Source organism: Pristis pectinata, chromosome 12, assembly GCF_009764475.1.
Source record: "Pristis pectinata isolate sPriPec2 chromosome 12, sPriPec2.1.pri, whole genome shotgun sequence".
NCBI classification, from domain to species: Eukaryota; Metazoa; Chordata; class Chondrichthyes; order Rhinopristiformes; family Pristidae; genus Pristis; species Pristis pectinata.
In genome coordinates this window covers 346,452-369,821 of record NC_067416.1, presented here as the reverse complement: position 1 = coordinate 369,821, position 23,370 = coordinate 346,452, and the positions used below count along the sequence as shown (strand labels likewise).

At 45.3% G+C, this 23,370-nt stretch overlaps 1 protein-coding gene across 2 annotated transcripts in view; it reads left to right on the top strand.

The window, feature by feature from the left end:
- The window catches only part of sh3pxd2aa (SH3 and PX domains 2Aa), a 434,682-nt gene that overhangs the window by 190,091 nt on the left and 221,221 nt on the right, over window positions 1-23,370 (top strand). For both annotated transcript variants that reach the window (XM_052027259.1, XM_052027258.1), the window contains exon 6: window positions 11,466-11,494. In XM_052027259.1, the coding sequence (XP_051883219.1) occupies window positions 11,466-11,494 (29 nt within the window). The remainder of the gene's footprint in view (window positions 1-11,465; window positions 11,495-23,370) is intronic.

Genomic DNA, 23,370 nt, shown 5'->3' with positions numbered 1-23,370 from the left:
AAAGGTGCTCGACGAAATGAATGACCCTATGGTTGCAAAATTGCTCCTCAGATCCCTCGAAATCACACTCCCCTTTCTCTAATCAATGCTAAGGCCATCAGGTTGGAGACTCCCAAGGCAGAATATGAGGAACAATACCTTGCGGGCATGTTTGCTAGAGCTGTTGGGGAGGGTTTAAACTAAGTTGGCAGGGGGATGGGAACCAGAGGGTTAGGTCAGATGATGGAGCACTTGGTGTAAAAGTAGATGCAATGTGCAGAGAGACTGAGGAAGGATAGGCAGTGGATAGGGCATAAATGCAGTCAGTTAGATGGGTTGAAATGTTTGTACTTTAATGTGAGAAGTATTAAGAATATGGGTGATGAACTCAGAGCATGGATCAGTACATGGAATTATGATGTTGTGGCCATTACAGAGACTTGGCTACACAAGGGCAGGATTGGCAGCAGGGCAAGGGCAAGGGCAAGGACAGTGAATCTGGTCAGGTGACAGACCACTCAGTGGGTGAATATTTCAGGGATAGTGACCACAACTCCCTGACCTTTAGCATAGCCACGGGCAAGGCTAGGATCAGATATTATGGGAAAGTATTTAATTGGGGGAGGGCAAATTACAATGGTATTCAGCAGGAACTTGGGAACAGATATTCTCTGGTGAATGGACAGCAGAAACGTGGAGCTTGTTTAGGGACCACTTACATGGGGTCTGCAAAGGTTTGTCCCACTGAGACAAGGAAAGGATGGTTAACAAGAGAGGTGGAACATTTAGTCAAGAGGAAGATGGAAGCAGACTTAAGGTTTAGGAAGCAAAAAAATCAGACAGAGTTCTTTAGAGTTATAAGGTAGCCAAGAAGGAACTTAAGAAGGGATTTAGGAGAGCTAGAAGGGGACATGACAAGGCTGTGGCGAGTAGGATTAAGGAAAGCCCAAGGTGTTCTAAACATATGTGAAGAACAGGAGGATGACTCGAGTGAGGGTAGGACCGCTCAGGGATAAAGGGGGAAGTGTGCCTGGAGGTAGGGGAGGTCCTTAATGAATACCTTCAGTGTTTACCAGGGAGAGGAAAGAAAGAGGCAGTGTTGGATCTTCTGAAAAACATTAGGACAGATTAGTCCCCAGGGCCAAACGGGATATACCCCAGATTACTATGGGAAGTGAGGAAAGATGGGGCGTTGATGATGATCTTGGCGTCCTCCATGGCTACAGGAATGGTACCAGAGGATTGGAGGATGGCAAATGTTGCTCCATTGTTTGAGAAAGGTAATACTGATAATCCTGGGGATGATAGAACAGTGAGTCTTATGTCAGTGGTGGGCAAACTATTGGAGACGGTTCTTAGGAATAGGACTTTTGGATTTGGAGAAGCATAGTCTTAATAGGGATAGTTGCCATGGCTTTGAGAGGGGTAGGTTGTGTCTCACGAGCTTAATTGAGTTTTTTCGAGGAGATGACAAAACAAATTGATGAAGGTGGAATGGTGGATGTGGTGTATATGGATTTTAGTAAGGTATTTGACGAGCTTCCCAGTGGTAGGCTCATCCAGAAAGTCATGAGTCATGGGATCCATGGAGACTTGGTCATAGATTTGGAATTGGCTTGCCCACAGAAGGCAGAGGGTGGAATTGGATGGAGCATATTGTGCCAGGAGGTCGGTGACTAGTGGTGTTCTGCAGGGACCTGTTTTGGGACCCCTACTCTTTGTGATTTTATAAATGACTTGGATGGAGAAGTGGAAGGGTGGGTTAGTAAGTTTGTAGATGACACGAAGATTGGTGGTGTTGTGGATAATGCAGAAGTTTGTCATAGGTAAAACAGGATATAGATGGGACATAGACAGGATGCAGAGTTGGGTGGAGAAATGGCAGATGGAGTCCAATCTGGAGAAGTGTGAAGTGATACACTCCAAGATCAAACTTGAAGGCAGAGTGCAAGGTTAATTGCAGGATTCTTAGCAGTGTGGAGGAACAGAGGGATCTTGGGGTCCAAGTCCATAGATCCCTCAAGGTTGCCATGCAAGTTGACAGGGTGGTTAAGAAGGCATATGGTGTGCTGGCCTTCATTAGTCAGGGGATTGAGTTCAAGAGCCGTGAGGTGACGTTGCAGCTCTACAGAACTCTGGTTAGACCACACTTGGAGTATTGTGTTCAGTTCTGGTCGCCTCATTATAGGAAGGATGTGCAAGCTTTAGAGAGGGTGTAGAGGAGATTTACCAGGATGCTGCCTGGATTAGAGAACATGTCTTATGAGGAAGGGTTGAGAGAGCTAGGGCTTTTCTCTCTGGAGCATATGAGGATGAGAGGTGATTTGATTAGAGGTGTATAAGATTATGAGAGTCATAGATAGAGTGGACAGCCAGCACCTTTTTCTCAGGGCAACAGTGGCCAATACCAGAGGACATCTGTTTAAGGTGAGTGGAGGAAAGTTTAGGGGAGATGTCAGAGGTAGGCTTTTTATACAGTGTGGTGGGTGCCTGGAATGCCAGGGGTGGTAGCAGAGGCTGATACAATGGGGACATTTAAGAGACTCTTAGATAGGCACATGGATGTAAGAAAAATGGAGGGTTATGGGCTGTGTAGGAGGGAAGGATTAGATTGATCGTGGTGTAGGTTTATATAGGTTGGCACAACATCGTGGGCCGAAGGGCCCATCCTGTGCTGTACTGTTCTATGTTCTATTCTAAGTGCAGTCTATCCAGTGCTTTCTACAGCTGCAGCGTGACATCCAAACTCTTATACTCAAAGCCTCGTCCAGTGAAGGCAAATATATTATTAGATTTTAAGGGCTCTTAGTGAGTACAATAGTTAAATTACTGTGCTAGCAATCCAGAGACCCAAGTTCGATACCAGTCATGCAGCAATGGAATTTTAATTTAGTTAATAATCTGGAATTCAGAGCAACAACAGCTAGTGTTAGTAAAGATGACCACAACAAGTACTGGATTGTCATAAAGACCACTAATGCCCTTCAGGGAGGAAATATACTACCTTTATCTGGTCTGGGTAAAGACCTGCCCATGTAATTGATTCCTTTTTTAAAAAAGCTCTCTGAAATGGTTGACAGTTCCACTTTTTTCTAGGGGCAGTTAGGGATGGGCAATAATTGCCAGCAATGTCTGGATTCCAAAAAATGAATGAATAAAGACACAACAAGCAATTAGGAAGGCAAATGGTGTGCTGGTCTTCATGGAAGCTGGAGCATGAAAATACAGTGGATGGGTGGTAGAAAATGGCCTTTGTACAGGTACAACCATAATCCTATTTAATAATCGAGGAGCTGCAAGAGGTCAGTTGATCACATACTGATTTTGTTTATTACATTCAGTCTGGATGGAGCTGAGAAGCATCAAGGGTCAAAAAACATCGGTGGGAGTTGCTTATGGGCCTCCAAACAGTTAAGACCAGCAGACAAAGATATTTAGAGAACAGACAACTAGATTGGGATTGTACAATGAGAAGGGGTTAGTTAATCGTGTTGTACAGTGTCCTTCAGAGAACAGTGACCCTGACATGATAGAATTTTTCATAAAGATAGAAAGTGAAGTAGTTCAATCTAAAACTAGGGTCCTTCATCTCAACAATGGAAACTATGGAGGAACTTCGGCTCACAATCGATGAGCTGGAGTTGCAGCTTCAAACATTGCGCAGCATCAGGGAGGGGGAGAGTTATGTAGATACTGTACATAAGAAGACGGTCACCCCCCTCAGAGCAGGTGCTACTGGACTCCAGGAAGTAGATAGAATGGTGACTGTCAGGGGAGGGAAAAGGAAAAAGAAAACGAACAGGCAGATAGAGCAGAGGACCCCGGAGGCTTTTCCCCTCAGTAACAGGTTTTCCGCTTTTGAGGCTGTTGAGGGAGATGACCTACCGGGGCCTAGCAGCAGTAGCCAGGTCTATGGCACTGGGACCGGTCCTGCTGCTCAGAAGGGAAGGGAGGAGAAGAGGAAAGCAGTAGTGATAGGGGACCTGATAGTCAGGGAAACAGATAGGAGGTTCTGTGGCAGTGAGCATGAATCCCGGATGGTATGTTGCCTCCCAGGTGCCAGGGTCCGGGATGTCACTGATCGGGTCCACAGGATTCTAGAGCGGGAGGGAGAACAGCCAGAAGTCGTGGTTCATGTTGGTACCAACGACATAGGTGGGAAGAGGGATGAGGTCCTGAAAAGTGATTTTAGCAAGCTAGGCAGAAGGCTGAAGAACAGGACCTTGGGGGTAGCGATCTCGGGATTGCTGCCAGTGCCACGCGATAGCGAAGGTAGGAATAGGAGGAGATGGCAAATAAATGCGTGGCTGAGAAGTTGGTGCAGGAGGGAGGGTTTTAGATTTTTGGACCATTGGGATCTCTTCTGGGGAAGGTGGGACCTGTACAGAGAGGACAGTTTACACCCTAACCTGAGGGGGGCCAATATCCTTGTGGCCAGGTTTGCTAAGGTGGTTCAGGAGGGTTTAAACTAGATTGCGAGGGGGAAGGGAACCGGAGGAGTAGGTCAGAGGAAGAAGGGGATGGGGAAAAGTCAGATCTGACAGGTAGAGAGGCTTTGAGGAAGGAGAAGCAGAGTACAGGCTATAAAAGTGGTAAGGTGGATGGGCTAAAGTGCATTTACTTAAATGCGAGAAGCATCAGGAATAAGGGAAGTGAACTGAGAGCTTGGATAAGTACATGGGACAATGATATTGTGGCTATTACAGAGACATGGCTGACATCAGCACAGGAATGGATATTGAATATTCCTGGTTTTCAGTGTTTTAAAAGGGATAGTGGGGGGGGGCAGAAGAGGAGGAGGGGTGGCGATACTGGTCAGGACACTGTTACAGCTGCAGAAAGGGTAGATAATGTAGAAGGATCCTCTCTAGAGTCAATATGGGTGGAAGTTAGGAACAAGAAAGGGGCAGTTACCCTCCTGGCAGTATTCTATCAGCCCCCCGGCGGCAGTAGGGATACTGAGGAGCAGATTGGGAGGCAGCTTTTGGAAAGATGCGAAAATACAGGGTTATTATAATGGGAGACTTCAATTTTCCAAATATTGATTGGCACCTACTTAGTGCCAAAGGTTTAGACAGGGCGCAGTTTGTTAGGTGTGTCCAGGACAGATTCCTGACACAGTATGTTGACAGGCCGACTAGAGGGAATGCCATATTAGATCTAGTTTTAGGTAATGAACCGGGACAGGTGACAGATCTATCGGTGGGTGAGCATTTGGGGGACAGTGACCATTGCTCCATAACCTTTAGAATTGTCATGGACAGGGATAGGAGCAAAGAGGACAGGAAGATATTTAATTGGGGAAAGGCGAATTATGAGGCTATAAGGCGAGAACTTGGAAATGTAAATTGGGGTGACATTTTTGATGGGAAATGTACTATGGAGATGTGGTCGATGTTCAGGGATCTCTTGCAGGATGTTAGGGATAAATTTGTCCCGGTGAGGCAGAGAAGGAATGGTAGGGTGAAGGAACCGTGGGTGATGAGAGAGGCGGAACAACTAGTTAGGAAGAAGAAGGCAGCATACATAAGGTGCAAGCAGCAACGATTGGACGGGGCTCATGAGGAATATAGAGTAGCAAGGAAGGAACTTAAGAAAGGGCTGAGGAAAGCGAGAAGGGGACATGAAAAGGCTTTGGCCAGGAGGGTTAAAGAGAATACCAAGTCTTTTTTCTCGTAGGTAAAGTGCAGAAGGATGGCCAGGGTAAAGGTAGGTCCGATTAAAGACAAAGGTGGGAGGATGTGCCTGGAAGCTGCGGAAGTGGGTGAGGTTCTCAATGAACACTTCTCTTCAGTATTCACCAAGGAGAGGGGTTTTGATGATGATGAGGACAGTGTTGGTGAGGGTAATATTCTAGAGTATGTAGATATTAAGAGAGAGGATGTGTTGGAGTTGTTAGAAAATATTAGGACAGATAAGTCCCCGGGGCCTGACGGAATATTCCCCAGGCTGCTTCATGAGGTGAGGGAGGAGATTGCTGAACCGTTGGTTAGGATCTTTGAGTCCTCGTTGTCCACAGGGATGGTACCGGAGGATTGGAGGGTGGCGAATGTTGTCCCCTTATTCAAGAAAGGTAGTAGGGATAGTCCAGGGAATTACAGGCCGGTGAGCCTTACGTCTGTGGTGGGTAAGCTGTTATAAAGGATTCTAAGAGATAGGATCTATGATCACTTAGAGAATCATGGACTGATTAGGGACGGCCAGCATGGATTTGTGAAGGGAAGATCTTGTCTCACAAGCGTGATAGGGTTCTTTGAGGAAGTGACCAGGAAGATTGATGAGGGTAGTACAGTGGATGTGGTCTACATGGATTTTAGTAAGGCGTTTGACAAGGTTCTGCATGGTAGGCTTCTTCAGAAGGTCAGAGGCCAAGGGATCCAGGGAGGCTTGGCCATGTGGTTTCAGAATTGGCTTGCCTGTAGAAAGCAGAGGGTTGTGGTGGAGGGAGTGCATTCAGATTGGAGGGCTGTGACTAGTGGTGTCCCACAGGGATCGGTTCTGGGACCTCTACTTTTTGTGATATTAATTAACGACTTAGATGAGGGGGTGGAAGGGTGGGTTAGCAAGTTTGCAGATGACACAAAGATTGGTAGTGTTCTGGATAGTGTGGAGGGCTGTCGAAGCTTGCAGAGGGATATTGATAGGATGCAGAGCTGGTCTGACAAGTGGCAGATGGAGTTCAATCCAGAGGAGTGTGAGGTAGTACAGTTTGGAAGAAGAAACTCCAAGGCGGAGTACAAGGTAAATGGCAAGATTCTGGGCAGTGTGGAGGAGCAGAGGGATCTGGGGGTTCATGTCCACAGATCACTGAAAGTCGCCTCACAGGTAGATATGGTAGTTAAGAAAGCTTATGGGATGTTAGCTTTCATAAGTCGGGGGATCGAGTTTAAGAGCCGAGAAGTGATGATGCAGCTTTACAAAACTCTGGTTAGGCCACACTTGGAGTACTGTGTCCAGTTCTGGTCGCCTCATTATAGGAAGGATGTGGAGGCGTTGGAAAGGGTGCAGAGTAGATTTACCAGGATGCTGTCTGGATTAGAGAGTATGGATTATGAGGAGAGACTAAAGGAGCTAGGGCTGTCCTCATTGGAGAGGAGGATGAGGGGAGACATGATAGACGTATACAAGATATTGAGAGGAATAGATACAGTGGACAGCCAGCACCTCTTTCCCAGGGCACCAATGCTCAAAACAAGAGGACATGGCTTCAAGGTAATGGGTGGGAAGTTCAAGGGAGACGTCAGAGGGAGGTTTTTCACCCAGAGAGTGGTTGGTGCATGGAATGCGCTGCCTGGGGTGGTGGTGGAGGCTGATACATTGGACAAGTTCAAGAGATTGTGAGATAAGCATATGGAGGAATTTAAGATAGAGGGATATGTGGGAGGAAGGGGTTAGATAGTCTTAGGTGTGGTTTGAAGGGCGGCACAACATGGTGGGCCGAAGGGCCTGTATTGTGCTGTATGGTTCTATGGTACAAGGAGTGAGTTGGCATGGTTTACGTAGAGCAATACCGCATGGATACAGGCCCTTCAGCCCAACAAGTCCATGCTGACCAAGTCAAAAGGAACCCTTCTCAGAAATGCTCCCAATTTCCATGTCAAAACCAACCTTGTCCTAAGCTTTCTAGGAATTTTTGGTGATACAAAAGTTAGCATTGCTGCCTCAAAATCCTAACCTTGAGTACTAACTCTAATGCTTATTCTCCAGTTTACTGTATGGGGTTCTGCCCACCGCTCAAGTTCATGGTATAAATCATCTCAGTCTAGATAAGCAGCATAAAGCAGCAAAGGGGAGTTATTACATCTCTTCGTAACATTCAGTCCATCAAGTTTATACTGGATCTCAGAGCAATCCCATCAATTCCAAACCCACTTATTTCCCTGCGACCTATTCTCACACACAGAACATTATAGCACAGAACAGGCCCTTCGGCCCACAATGTTGTGCCGACATTTTATCCTGCTCTGAGATCTAACTAACCCCTCCCTCCCACATAGCCCTCCATTTTTCTATCATTCAGGTGCCTATCTAAGAGTGTCTTAAGTGTCCCCAGTGTATCTGCCTGCACCACTTCTGCCAGCAGTGCATTCCACGCACCCACCACTCTGTAAAGAGATAAGATGTCTTTATTGGTCACATGTACATCGAAACACACAGTGAAATGCATCTTTTGCGTAGAGTGTTCTGGGGGCAGCCCGCAAGTGTCACCATGCTTCCGGCGCCAACAAAGCATGCCCACAACTTCCTAACCTGAACATCTTTGGAATGTGGGAGGAAACCGGAGCACCTGGGGGAAACCCACGCAGACATGGGGAGAACGTACAAACTCCTTACAGACAGTAGCCGGAATTGAACCTGGGTTGCTGGTGCTATGAAGCATTACGCGAACCGCTACACTAAACATACCTCTGACACCTTCCTCCAATCACTTAAAACTATGCCCACTCGTGTTAGCCATTTTCAACCTGGGAAAAAGTCTCTGACTGTCCACTAGATCTGTGCCTCTTATCATCTTGTACACCTCTATCGAGTCACCTCTCATCCTCCTTTGCTCCAAAGAGAAAAGCCCCAGCCGGCTCAACCTTGAGGGATCTGTGGACATGGACCCCAAGATCCCTCTGTTCCTCCACACTATGAAGAGTCCTGCCATTAACCTTGTATTTTGCCTTTAAATTCGATCTTCCAAAGTATATCACTTCACACTTGACTGGGTTGAACTCCATCTGCCACTCCTCAGGCCAGGTATGCATCCTATCATTGTCCTGTTGTAACTACAGCATCCTTCTACACTATCCACAGCACCACCAACCTTCGTGTCATCTGCAAACCCACCCCTCCACATCCTCATCCAAGTCATTTATAAAAATCGCAAAGAGCAGGGGTCCCAGAACAGATCCCTGTGGAACACCACTGGTCACTGACCTCCAGGCAGAATATGCTCCGTCCACAACCACCCTCTGTCTTCTGTGGGTGAGCCAATTCTGAATGCACACAGCCAGACAGCAAGAGGTAAAGACAGAGTCCAAGGAGGGGAGGCTGGTGTCCGTGATGCAAAGATCATTGCCAAAGGTGCAGCAATCTCTTCCCTCGCTTCCTGTAATAACCTTGGATATATCTTGTCCAGCTCTGGTGACTTAGCTATCCTAATGTTTTTCAAAAGTTCCAGCACATCCTCTTTCCTCACATCGACATGCCGTAACGTATCAGCCTGTTGTATACCAAGCCCAGCGCATCACGGACACCAGCCTCCCCTCCTTGGACTCTGTCTTTACCTCTCGCTGTCTTGGTGAAGCAGCCAGCGTAATCAAAGACCCCACCCACCCACGTCATTCTCTCTTCTCTCCTCTTCCATCAGGTAGAAAATACAGGAGCCTGAGGGCACATACCACCAGATTTACGGACAGCTTCTGACCCACAGTGATAAGACTATTGAACAGTTCCCTTATACAATGAGATGGACTATGACCTCACGATCTACCTTGTTGTGACCTTGCACCTTATTGCACTGCACTTTCTCTGTAGCTGTGATACTTCACTCTGTACTGTTATTGTTTTTACCTGTGCTACATCAATGCACTTGTACTAACCCAATGTAACTGCACTGTGTAATGAATTGATCTGTACGATCGGTATGCAAGATAAGTTTTTCACTGTACCTCGGTACAAGTGACAATAATAAACCAATACCTCACAAACGTCAAGGTCTCTCTCACTGGTGAATACTGAAGGAAACATGTCCATTAATGTAGAGTTATACAGCATGGAAATAGGCCCTTTGGCCCAAGGAGTCTGTGCGGACCATCTGGAACTGATTTACAGTTATCCTACACTAGTCCCATTTTATACCCCCACATGCCTACAGATTCTACCACTCACCTACCCAGTAGTGGACACTTACAGTGACCAGTTAACCTACAAACTCATGATAAAATGTCTTCAACCTGAAATATTAGCTCTTTTTCTCTTCTCATAGATATGCCCTGATATACTGAATATTTCCAGCAGTAACCGTTTTAACTTCAGTAATCAGATAAACTTGCCAAAGTAGCAGGCCTGAGGATTTGGAACAACATGGAATTAACCAAAGGTGGACCTAGAGATTGAATAAGAGACAAAAAGTAGAGTGTGAAAGTAAATATCAAGAACAAAAGCTTCTACAGGAAAGTAAAAAGAAAAAGATTAGTGAAGACAATTGTAGGCCTGTTGCAGTCAGAAATGGGATAATTTATAATGGGCAATGAAGAAATGGCAGAGCATTAAACACATAGAAAAGCATGCAGTAACTTCCCAAAAAAAATAGGAAACAATGAGTTTAATAAAGAGGAGAAATTAAAGAAAGTTAGTATTAGTAAGTATAATGCCAGGGAAATTGGTGGGACTGAAAAGTACTAAATCTTAAAGCAATCAAAAAAAGAACAGCCACAGAAATAATGAGTACATTGGTTTCAACTTCCACGAGAGTTGAGGTTATTGTTGAATTAAAAAAAGAGCCAAAGTTCTTTTATACACCAGGTGGTTAGGTTTGGAATGGACTGTTAGGTGTGGCAGCGAGGTTGAGACCCTGTGAGGGACTGGGGTGTAATAGGGTGCCACCATTTGAGAGTTACTGACCAAGAACCAAACTGGAGAGTGCATTCTATGAGAAGACTTGTGCCTCCAGCAAATGGTTGTTGTTAAATGCTGGAGCATTCATTCTAAATTTCAGGCACTGAATAAAACTCTGTCTCTCTTGAATACCACATACTAGAAACAGAGAGCTCCTTTCTGATTCGAATGAGCAGATAATGGGAGGTCAGTGTCATTACAATTCTTTAGCTTTGGGCCATGAAATTCTGGAGCCAGGCAGTTTACAGCTCTGTCACAATGGGGCCCATTCTCTTGGTCAGTGGATGCAAAACTGTTCAAGGGATTGACAATTAACCTATTCGTTTCATCATTTATGATTTGAATTGATGCTCTGGATATTCTGTCTGAACATTAAGATGCATTTTTATATTTCATATCTTGTCAGCAGAGAGAGCTGTTGGCACTATTAATCTTCTACTGTCTCACACTTAGAGATTTCATCTCTAAATGATCTTCAGTGACAAGAATGTAAAGCTATACTACTATGAAAAAAATCAAATAGGGTCACTATCAAGGCTGCAGATTTTTACTACTGACTGATTGTGTTTTGGAGCTTGCTAAATACGTTTTAGTACTTTGTTGTTGGAGGAATTTGGGTTTTACTGAAAAGACACACAAACCCCTTTAAACAGTAATGGTATGTTCTTAAGGCAGATCACATGATTCTGCAACAACTGTTGGAGCAGTTGAGCTATTTTTCCTCTTGCTGTTCTGGTTGTGCTGCAGTCAGGCTCCTTCCATCTCTGTGCCTGAATGATGAATAAGGAAAGAAAATGGGAGGAGCTGCAGGTACATGCTCAGGCCTCTCCTCCCTCAGACATGCCACTAATTATGTCTCTGTGTTGTTGTTTGTTTTACAGAGATTGTGGAGGGATGAGGAAAAAATCAGGTAAGCATTTTCTTCTGATTTTGTTTACAGCAGTGTTATCTTCAAAAAATGTTTTAAAGACTGTACAAAGGAAGTAGCTAATAATAGAAAGATGTCCATGCTGCTGAGCAGCTGACTCCAAACAGGAGACAGTAGCAGCTGGTGATTGCACTGACTGGTTGACTGACACTCTGCATTTGATTGGATAATTTGGGTAGAATCTGTTTGTACATCTCAACATCACTGAAATTTGATCTTCACAAATATACCTTTAAAAAAATCCCATAGGTTGAAGCTGGCAGTATGGTCCATCCCGGGGCTGTGTGGCTGTCACGTAATCAAACCAAGCTGTTGCATTGTTAACTGCCTCATTCCTTCATATTCTACATACTGACCAAAACTGAGGATACACTTCAATCTGCCCCTTTGGATATTTGTTGCTACGGTTGTGCTGATAGACAATGTGCTGTGAATGCATGGTTCTCTATTCTGCCTATCTTATGACTCAGTCTGGTTGAAAATAACATTTATTAACTGAATTTAGGAAAAAGGCAGAATTAGGATAGTGATTTCACACTACAGTGATAGTGAATGCAAGAACACACCCCACTTCAGTCTGCTTCATCTGGGAAGAGTAAGAATTTAGAAACTTAGTTCAAATTTAACTTCCTGAGCATTCAGAACGCGTGGCGTTCTTGCTGCTTTCAGTAAAGATGGTAACACTAAGGTGACCATATTACCCAGGTTCATAAGATACATAAAATTGTATTCCCCAGGTGAATTGCTAATGTTGCTCCTGTAAAATGGCTACATTCTTGACTGATGCAAAAGGAAAACATTGTCTTTTTGGGGGTGGGGTGAGGTTGAGTAACAAGGGTGAATGGGAAGAGAGGGACTCCTCCCAGCTCTGCCTCCCCCATCACTCTCAATGCTTCCCCCTTGACTCTCCCCTCCTGACTCTCCACTTCCCTCCTCTTCCCTTAACCCTCCACACTTACCCCTCCACCCGTCACTCCCTTCCCTCTCCCCTGATTTTCTCCCCTTCCTTCTGCTGTCTACTCTTTCCTGGTCTTTCCTTTCCCATTTAGAACATAAACACAGAACATCACAGCACAGTACAGGCCCTTCAGCCCACAATGTAGTGCCGACATTTTATCCTGCTCTAAGATATATCTAACCCTTCCCTCCCACATAGCCCTTCATTTCTCTATCATTCATGTGTCTCTCTTAAATGTCCCTAACGTATCTGCCCCCACAAACTCTGCCGGCAGTGTGTTCCACACACCTACTACTGTGTAAAAAAAAATTACCCCTGACATCCCCCTTATCTCTTCCTCCAATCACCTTAAAATTATGTCCCCTCGTGTTAGCCATTGTTGCCCTGGGAAAAAGTCTCTGACTGTCCACTCGATCTATGCCTTTTATCAACTTGTACACCTCTATCAAGTCACCTCTCATCTTCCTTCTCTCCAAAGAGAAAAGCCCTAGATCACTCAACCAATCCTCGTAAGACATGCTCTCTAATCCAGGCAGCGTCCTGGTAAATCTCCTCTGCACCCTCTGAAGCTTCCACATCCTTCCTATAATAAGGCGACCAGAACTGAACACAATACTCCAAGTGTGGTCCAATCAGAGTTCCATGGAGCTGCAACATTACCTCAGTACCCCAACTAACGAAGGCCAACACACCATACGCCTTCTTAACAACCCTATCAACCTGTGTGGCAACCTTGAGCGATCTATGGACGTAGATCCTCAGATCCCTCTGTTCCTCCACACTGCAAAGAGTCCTGCCATTAACCTTGTATTCTGCCTTCAATTCGATCTCCTGCAGTGTATCACTTCACACTTATCCTGGTTGAACTCCATCTGCCACTTCTCAGCCGAGCACTGCATTGTATCAATATCCTGTTGTAACCTACAGCAACCTTCTACACTATCCACAACACCAACCTTTGTATCATCAGCAAACTTACTAACCCACCCTTCCACATCCAAGTCATTTATAAAACTCACAAAGAGCAGGGGTCCCAGAACGGATCCCTGCAGAACACCATTGGTCACCGACCTTCAGGCAATGTACGCTCCATCTACCACCACCCTCTTGGCTTCTATGGGCAAGCCAATTCTGAATCCACACAGCCAGGTTTCCCTGGATCCCATGCCTCCTGACTTTCTGAATGAGCCTTCCATGAGGAACCTTTGCAAATGCCTTATTAAAATCCACGTACACCACATCCTCTGCTCTACCTTCAATGTGCTTTGTCAACAAATCGTAGAAAGTACAGCACAATACAGGCCCTTCGGCCCACAATGTTGTGCTGACTTTTAAACCTCGCCTAAGACTATCTAACCCTTTCCTTCCACATATCCCTCTATTTTAAATTCCTCCATGTGCTTATCTAGCAACCTCTTGAATTTGGCCAATGTACCTACCTCCACCACCGCCTTCCATGCCCCAACCACTTTCTGGGTAAAAAACCTCCCTCTGATATCTCCCTTGAACTTCCCACTCATTACTTTAAAGCCATGCCCTCTTGTATTGAGCATTGGTGCCCTGGGAAAGAGCCCTGGTGCGCTGGCTGTCTACTCTTATCTATTCCTCTTAATATTTTGTATTAATGATAATGTCTCCTCTGAAGCTCCGCCTCTCCAAAGAGTAAAGCCCTAGCTCCCTTAGTCTCTCCTCACAGTGCATACTCTCTAAACCAGGCAGCATCCTGGTAAATCTCCTCTGCACCCTTTCCAACACTTCCACATCCTTCCTATAATGAGGCGACCAGAACTGGACACAGTACTCTAAGTGTGGTCTAACCAGAGCTTTATAGAGCTGCATCATTACCTCGCAGCTCTTAAACTCGATCCCATGACTTATGAATGCTAACATCCCATAAGCTTTCTTAACTACCCTATCCACCTGTGTGGCAACTTTCAGGGATCTGTGGATATGAACCCCCAGATCCCTCTGCTCCTCCACAATACCCAGAATCCTGCCATTAACTTTGTACTCTGCCTTGGAGTTTGTCCTTCCAAAGTGTACCACCTCACACTTCTCCGGATTGAATACCATCTGCCGCTTCTTAGCCCAGCTCTGCATCCTATCAATGTCCCTCTGCAATCTTCGACAGTCCTCCATACTATCCACAACACCAACAACCTTTGTGTCGTCTGTAAACTTGCCAACCCACCCTTCTACCCCCTCATCCAAGTCATTAATAAAAATCACGAAAAGCAGAGGTCCCAGAACCAATCCTTGTGGGACACCGCTAGTCACAGCCCTCCAATCTGAATGAACTACCTCCACCACCACCCTCTGCTTTCTACAAGCAAGCCAAGTCTGAATCCACACGGCCAAGCCTCCCTGGATCTCATGCCCTCTGACCTTCTGAAGAGGCCTACCATGTGGAACCTTGTTAAATGCCTTACTGAAATCCATGTAGACCACATCTACTGCACTACCCTCATCAATCTTCCTGGTCACCTCCTCAAAGAACCGTATCACAGGCTTGTGAGACATGATCTGCCCTTCACAACGCCATGCTGGCTGTCCCTGATCAGACCATGATTCTCTAAATGCCCATAGATCCTATCTCTTTTTTCAATCTTTGTATTAATTTTCAAATTAGTACAAGATAATATATATAACATTAGTAATTATACACATGGTGTAGAGAGATCAGGATAACAATCATAACAGTTAATATATATAATCACAAGGAGTAAAAAAGTAATCTAGACCTCCCGTTCTCTTATTAAGTGAACAAATACAAAAGGAAAGATTGAAAAAAAAATGAAATTTAATTATATGAAAGAAGAACCCCCAAATCAGAAAAAAATATTGATAATAAACCAAAAAAACCCAAAAATTTCAAACAAAAAACTGGACTGATATTTCTTCAATTAAAAAGAAAAAAAACATTACTATGTCGTCAACTCCACTTCTCCAGATCCTGTCTCTAACAATCTTTTCCAACAGCTTGCCCACCACAGACGTAAGGCTCACTGGTCTATAATTACCTGGACTATCCCTACTTCCTTTTTTGAATAAGGGGACAACATTTGCCACCCTCCAATCCTCCGGTACCCATTCCCGTGGACAATGAGGACTCAAAGATCCTAGCCAACGGTTCAGCAATCTCCTCCCACATCTCGCGGAGCAGCCTGGGGAATATTCCGTCAGGCCCTGGGGACTTACCTGTCATAATATTTTCTAACAGCTCCAACACATCCTATCTCTTGATATCTACATGCTCCAGAACATTAACTTTACCAACACTGTCCTCAGCGTCAAGGCCCCTCTCCTTGGTGAACACTGAAGAGAAGTATTCATTGAGGACCTCACCCACTTCCACAGCTTCCAGGCACATCTTCCCACCTTTGTCTCTAATCGGTCCTACCTTCACTCTCGTCATCCTTCTGCTCTTCACATAAGTGAAAAAAGCCTTGGAAAAAAGCTAGATAGGTTTCTTATAGATAGGGGAATCTAGGGATATGGGGACAAGGCAGGAACAGGATATTGATTGTTGAGGATCAGCCATGATCGTGCAGACTCGAAGGGCCGAATGGTCTACTTCTGCTCCTATTGTCTATTGTCTATCCTTAACGACTCTCTCTTCAAGTAAGTCATCAGCAATCATTGAAAATGATTGGGTATTCTGTATTTCACAAAGGTTGACGAAATTGCTTTTGGGTCCTCTGTGTGCTGTGCTTTTGGAAGCCAATGGTATGCCTGGGCAGTTGGACACCCCACTAAATTCAGTTGGGCATGCAGAAACAGGCTTCCAGCTAACGTAGACTAACACTGGAAACCTTTACAATCAGGTCAGCTCTAGATTATGTACCCACTTGTTGAAGTTCCCTTCATTGCATCCTGGCTAATTCACAGTCCTGAGCACCCTGAGAAATCAACTGCAATCCTTTATGTCCTATGTTATTGGCCAAACATGGACAAATGGGACTAGCTTGTATGGGGCATCTTGATCGGCATGGACCAGTTGGGCTGAAGGGCCTGTTTCTGTACTGCTTGACTCTATGAATACTTCTCATCAGTATTCACAAGGAAAAGGATGTGGAGGATAGAGAGTTAGGGGAGGGTTACACTGATATTCCGGAACAAGTCTGTGTCAGGAAATAGGAAATGTTAGAGATATTGGCTTACATTAAGGTGGATAAATCCCCTGGGCTTGATGGGATCTATCCCAGGATGCTCTGGGAAGCAAGGGAGCAGATTGCTGGGGCTCTGACGGAGATTTTTGCATCTTCATCAGCCACTGGTGAGGTATCAGAAGACTGGAAGATGGCCATTGTTGTTCCATTATTCAAAAGGGGCAATGCAGATAAGCCAGGAATCTACAGGCCAATGAGCCATACATCAGTGGTAGGAAAGTTGTCAGAGGATATTCTGAGCGACAGGACTTATATTCATTTGGAAAGGCAGAGACTGATTAGGAGAAGTCAGCATGGCTTTTGTGCAGGGGAAATTCTGACACAAATTTGATTGAGGTTTTTCAGGAAGTAACTAAGAAAATTGATGTAGGCAGAGCAATAGATGTAGGTTACGTGGACTTTAGCAAGGGTTTTGACAAAGTCCTGCATGGTTTGCTGGTGCACAAGGTGTGTTAGCAAAATGGATCTGAAATTGGCTTGGTGATAGGAGGCAATGGGTAGTGGTGGAGGGGTGTTTTTCTGACTGGAAGTCTGTACCCAGTGCTATACCTCGGGTATCAGTGCTGGGACCTTTGTTGTTTGTCATATACTGTATATAAATGACTTTGATGAATATAGGTGGACTCACTGGTAAGTGTGGAGCAACACACAAAATGGTGGAGGAACTCAGCGGGTCAGGCAGCATCTATGGAGGGAAATGGACAGTCACTATTGGGTCAGGTTGAAACATTGACTATATCGACATCTAATGCATTTTAGGATGTCAATTATAAACAGGGCATGTACAGTAAATGGCAGGGATCTCAGGAGTGTTGACGTACAGAGAGACCTTAAGGTGCAAATTCATAACTTCCTGAAAATGGCAACATAGGTGGATAGGATGGTGAAGAAGGTATTTGCACGCTTGCCTTCAAAAGCCGAGGCATTGAGTGCAAGTGTTGGGACAACCTGTTGCAGCTGTATGAAACATTGGACAGGCCACTCTTGGAGTATTGTGTATGGTTCTGGTCACCAACTACAGGAAGGATATGGTAACATTAGGAGTGCAGAAGAGATTCACCAGAAAGTTGCCTGGAATGGAGGGCTGCAGTTATAAGGAGAGATTGAATAGGGTGAGTTTATTCTCACTGGAGTGTAGAGGCTAAGGGGTGACCTTGTAGAGGTTTATAAAATTATGAAAGGCATAGATAGGTAGGGTAGATAGTCTTTTTTATTGGTAGAGGGAGGATGAAACTGGAGGGCATAGGTTGAAGGTGAGAGAAGAGAAATTTAAAGGGTAAATGTGCGGTAAATGGTAGGGCTCTGGAGAGTGTTGTAAAACAGAGGGACGGAGGGATACAAGTACGTCGTTCCCTGGAAGTGGCAACACAGATAGACAGGGTGGCAAAGAAGGCCTTTGGCATGCTTGCCTTCTTCATTCAGGGTGCTGAGTACAGGGGTTGGGATGTCATAGAAGTCGTTGGTGAGATTATACTTGGAGTATCGTGCACAGTTCTGGCCACCCAGCTATAGGAAGGATGTCGTTAAGCTGGAAATGGTGCAGAAAAAATTCACGAGGATGTTACCAGGACTGGAGAGAAAAACTGGAGAGAGGGCTGCAAAGAAAAACCTGGGAACTATAGACCAGTAAGCCTAACATTTGTGGTTGGTAAGTTATTAGAGGGGATTTTGAGGGATAAGATATACAAGTGTTTGGAAAGATAGGGATTGATTAGGGATAGTCACTACAGCTTTGTGCTTGGGAGATCATGTCTCTTGAATTTGACTGAGTTTTTTGAAGGAGTTACCAAGAAGGACGATGAGGGTGGGGTGGTAGACATGGTGTTTGTGGACTTCAGTATGGTCTTTGATAAAACTCCGGTTAGACCACACTTAGAGTACTGTGTCCAGTTCTGGTCGCCTCTTTATAGGAAGGATGTGGAAGCGTTGGAAAGGATGTAGAGATTTACGAGGATGCTGCCTGGTTTAGAGAGTATGCATTATGAGGAGAGACTCATAAGGGAGCTAGGGCTTTACTCTTTGGCGAGGAGGAGGATGAGAGGAGACATGATAGAGGTATACAAAATATTAGAGTAGACAGCCACTGCCTCTTTCCCAGGGCACCAATGCTCAATACAAGAGGGCATGGCTTTAAAGTAATGGGTGGGAAGTTCAAGGGAGATATCAGAGGGAGGTATTTTACCCAGAGGGTGGTTGGGGCATGGAATGCGCTGCCTGGGGTGGTGGTGGAGGCAGGTACATTGGTCAAATTCAAGAGATTGCTAGATAAGCATATGGAGGAATTTAAAATAGAGGGATATGTGGGAGGAAGGGGTTAGATAGTCTTAGACGAGGTTCAAAGGTCGGCACAACATTGTGGGCCGAAGGGCCTGTATTGTGCTGTACTGTCCTATGATTCTATGAACCCTCCTCTTGCAATCTACCAGGCTTCTGACCATGGCTTTAATGTCCTCTCCTGATTTCTGCATCCCACTACTCTCCCTGCAAAAAAAAATTTCAAGTGGAACAACATGTTTCTGGGTCTCCCTTCTCTGAAATTTCTCTCACTCACGCTAATCCCAACGTCAACCTCAACACCTGAGGACGTGAAAGTTTTATGGCACAGAAGGGGCTGTCCAGCCATTGAATCTGTACAAGCTCTAAGGCAGTATCCATATGTCCATATCCTTGCACTTTGCCATAGCCCTCCAAGTGCCTACCTAATTCCTTTTTGAAACCCTTGACTAACTTTGTTTTCCTCTAATCTTACAAGCACTGAATTATAGATCATGACTGTTCACAGCATGAGAACTTTTTTCCCTTGCATCTTTTGCAGCAAGTTTTAAGTCATTGCCCCCAGAGGGTAGTTGGGCTCTGGAATGTACAGCTTGACTGGGTGGTAGAGGCCGGTATTCTCACAACATTTACCTAGATAAGCACTAGATTTTCCAAGGCATAGGAGACTATAACTAGGTAAATGGGATAGGTGTACATAGTGTTCATAGTGTACTTAATGGTCAGCACACAATTAACCCACTATATTTACATGGACAGTTACCGACTAATTGGTATTTGCTGCATATTCAGAGACAACTACTCCTAAATCAATGTTCACAGTGATTGCAGGCATAGTTGTTACTGAGACTGGAGGGAATGAGTTATAAGCAGAGACCGGATAGGCTGGGGCTTTCTACCCTGGAGTGTAGGAGGCTGAGGGGTGACCTTATAGAGTGCCTATGTAACGCTATAAGCAGCATTCCGCCTGGCAGGAACAGCACCTCATATTCCGCCTGGGTAGTCTGCAACCTGATGGCAAAAAATTTGAATCTTCCAATTACAGGTAACCTGCTCCCCCTCTGTCCCTTTCTCTCTCCTCCTGGTCTACCCGGTTCCTCCTACACACACCCAATCCACCCACCCCACTTTCCTACACACCCACTTTCCTTCCCCATCCACTCCATCTGCCCATCACCCACACACTCCTGCCACTGGGTCACCCCCCCCCATCTGCCCACCTACCTCCCTTATTTGGTTCCATCACCTTCCTTTCCTATCAATTCCATCATTTGCATCCCTTTGTTGCCTCCACCTATCACCTCCCAGCCTCTGACGTTATCTCCACTCTTCCCTCCTCCACCTGCCAATCACACCCCCTCATCTGGATGTACCTATTGCCTGCCAGCTCTTGCCTCACCTCTTGCCCTTACCGCTTTATCCTGGCTACCTACCCTCTACTCTTTCAGTCCAGATGAAGGGTCTTGACCCAAAATGTCAACTATCCATTTAAAGTAAGATGAGATAAGATATCTTCATTAGTCATATGTACATTGAAACACACAGTGAAATGCATCTTTTGCGTGGAGTGTTCTGGGGGCAGCCCACAAGTGTTGCCACGCTTCCGGCCCCAACGTAGTATGCCCACAACTTATTAACCTGTACGTCTTTGGAATGTGGGAGGAAACCGGAGCACCCGGAGGAAACCCACACAGACATGGGGAGAACGTACAAGCTCCTTACAGACAGTGGCCGGAATTGAACCCAGGTCGCTGGCACTGTAAAGCTTTACGCTAACCGCTACACTACCGTGCTCATTTGACAGATGCTGCCTGACCTGCTAAGTTCCTCCGGTAGTTTGTCTTTTGCTGATGGAAACAGTGTACTAAAGAGCCTGTTGCTGCGCTGTATTACTCTATATGCTATGCATTCTGTAGCTCACATAGGAGACATTCCACTTCAACATTTCATTCAATTTGAACATGCTTAAGCTGGCTGTTGCTGACATCTTCCGAAACAAAATGCTGCCATGTTTTGAAAGAACACGCTAAATGGGCTTTGTTTCTATTTGTATTAATTATATGTTGAACACAATGGATTTGTTTAATACTGGCTGTGCAACCACACTGAATAGAAAACACCCCAGTGTGAAGAAAGGGCCATGCCAACAATAAAAAAATTCATACAGTGACGAAACTATCTCAAATCACAGTGAATTCCACAAGGGGAGTGTCATAGAGTTAGCCTGCCATACAGCAGTGAAACAGGCCCTTCGGCCCAACCTGTCTAGACCAACCAAGTTGTCTAAATGAGCTAATCCCATTTGGATTTGCATTTGGCTCATATCCCTCCAAACCTTTTCTATCCATGTACCTGTCCAGATATCTTTTAAATGTCGTAATTTTACCCATGTCTACCATTTCCTCTGGCAGCTCATTCCATATACCCACCACCCTCTGTGTGGAAAAAGTTGCCCCACAGATCCCTTTTAAATCTGTCCCCTCTCATCTTAAACCTATGCCTTCTAGTTTTAGACTTCCTCACCCTGGGAAAAAGACTGTAACTATTCACCTTATCTATGCCCCTAATGATTTTATAAATTTCTATAAGGTCACGCCTCAGCCTCCTACGCTCCAGGGAAAAAATGTCCCAGCCTATCAAGTCCCTCTTTATAGTCTAAGTCCTCCAGTCCTGGTAACATCCTGTCGAATCTTTTCTGCACCCTTTCCAGTTTAATAATATCCTTCCTGTACCCAGGTGACCAGAACTGCACACAGTATTCCATGTGAGGTCTCACCAATGTTTTGTACAGGTGTAACCAAAATCTTGCCCCAACTGATGAAGGCAGTTGTGCCAAATGCCTTCTTCACCGCCCTGTCTCCCTGTTTCTCTACTTTCAGGGAACAATGTACCCATACCCCTTGGTCTCTTTGTTCTACAATACTTCCAGGGCCCTAGTATTTACTGTGTAAGTCCTGCCCTGGTTTAACTTACCGAAGTGCAACGCCTTGCACTTGTTAAATTCCAGTTAAATTCCATCTGCCATTCTCTGGCCCACTTCCCAAGTTGGTCTAGGTCCCCTTGTAAACTTAGATAACTCTTTTAACTGTCGACTACACCACCGATTTTGGTCTCAGCTGCAGACTTACTAACCATGTTAACAACATTGTCATCTATATCACTCATATAGTTGGGTTGAAGGGCCCATTTCCATGCTGTATGACTCTATATAAATGACAACAACAGTGGACCCAGCACCGATCCCCATGGCATTCCACTGTTCACAGGCCTCCAATCTGAAATACAACCCTCCACTACCTCCCTCAGTCTCCTTCCACCGATCTAAGTTTATATCTAATTGGCTAGTTGTCCCTGGGTCCCATGTGATCTGATCTTCCAGACCAGCCTATCATATGGGACCTTGATAAAGGCTTTGCTAAAGTCCATGTAGACCACATCTACTGCTTTGTCCTTGTCAGTCCTCTTGGTCACCTCTTCAAAAAGCTCATGAGACATGATTTCCCATGCACAAAGCCATGCTGACTCGTCCTAATCACCTTTGCCTTTCCAAATGCTGGTAGATCTTGTCTCTTAGAATCTCCTCCAGTAACTCCAGTTAGGCTCATTGGCCTGTAGTTTCCTGACTTGTCCTTGCACCCTACTTAAATAAAGGCTCAACATTAGCCACCCTCCAATCCTCCAGTACCTCACCCATGGCTAAAGATGATGCAAATACTGTATCTCTGCAATTTGTTTCCTAGCTATCACCCAGTTTCTTTCCTCTCCCCTACTCCATCTGCCTATCAACCACACACTCCTCTCACTGGGTCCACCCCCCCCCTCCCCTCCCGCCGTTGTCATTTGCCCACCCCACCTCCACCCTCCTTTCCTATCAGATTCCATCATCTGTAGCCCTTTGTTGGTTCCACCTATCACCTTCCAGTGTCTGTTGCTATTTCCACCCTTCTCTTCCCCACCCGACTCAATCAACCCCTCCTCACCTGGATCGACCTATTGCTGGCCAGCTCTTGCCTCACCCTTCCCCCTCACCTCTTTATCTTGGCTGTCTAACCCTCTACTCTTTCAGTCCAGCTAAAGGGTCTTGACCCAAAACGTTGTCTATCCATTTCCCTCTACGGATGCTGTCTGACCCACTGAGTTCCTTCAGCAGTTTGTTTGTCATTCTCTTGTATTCTGTATTAGACTAATGATGGCCCACATCCCATATGCTTTCTTCACCACTTTTAGGGATCTATAGACATCAAGGTCTCTCTGTTCCTTAGTACTACCTTGGGCCCTATCATCCATGGTGCACATCCTATATCTTAGATCTCTGAAACTGCATTACCTCACACTAACCAGGACTAAATTCCATCTGTCATTGCTCCAGCCAACTTACCAGCTGATCAATATCATTCTGTACCCTGACTAACCTCCTCATTATCAACAATGTCACCAATTTTCACGACATCTGCAAG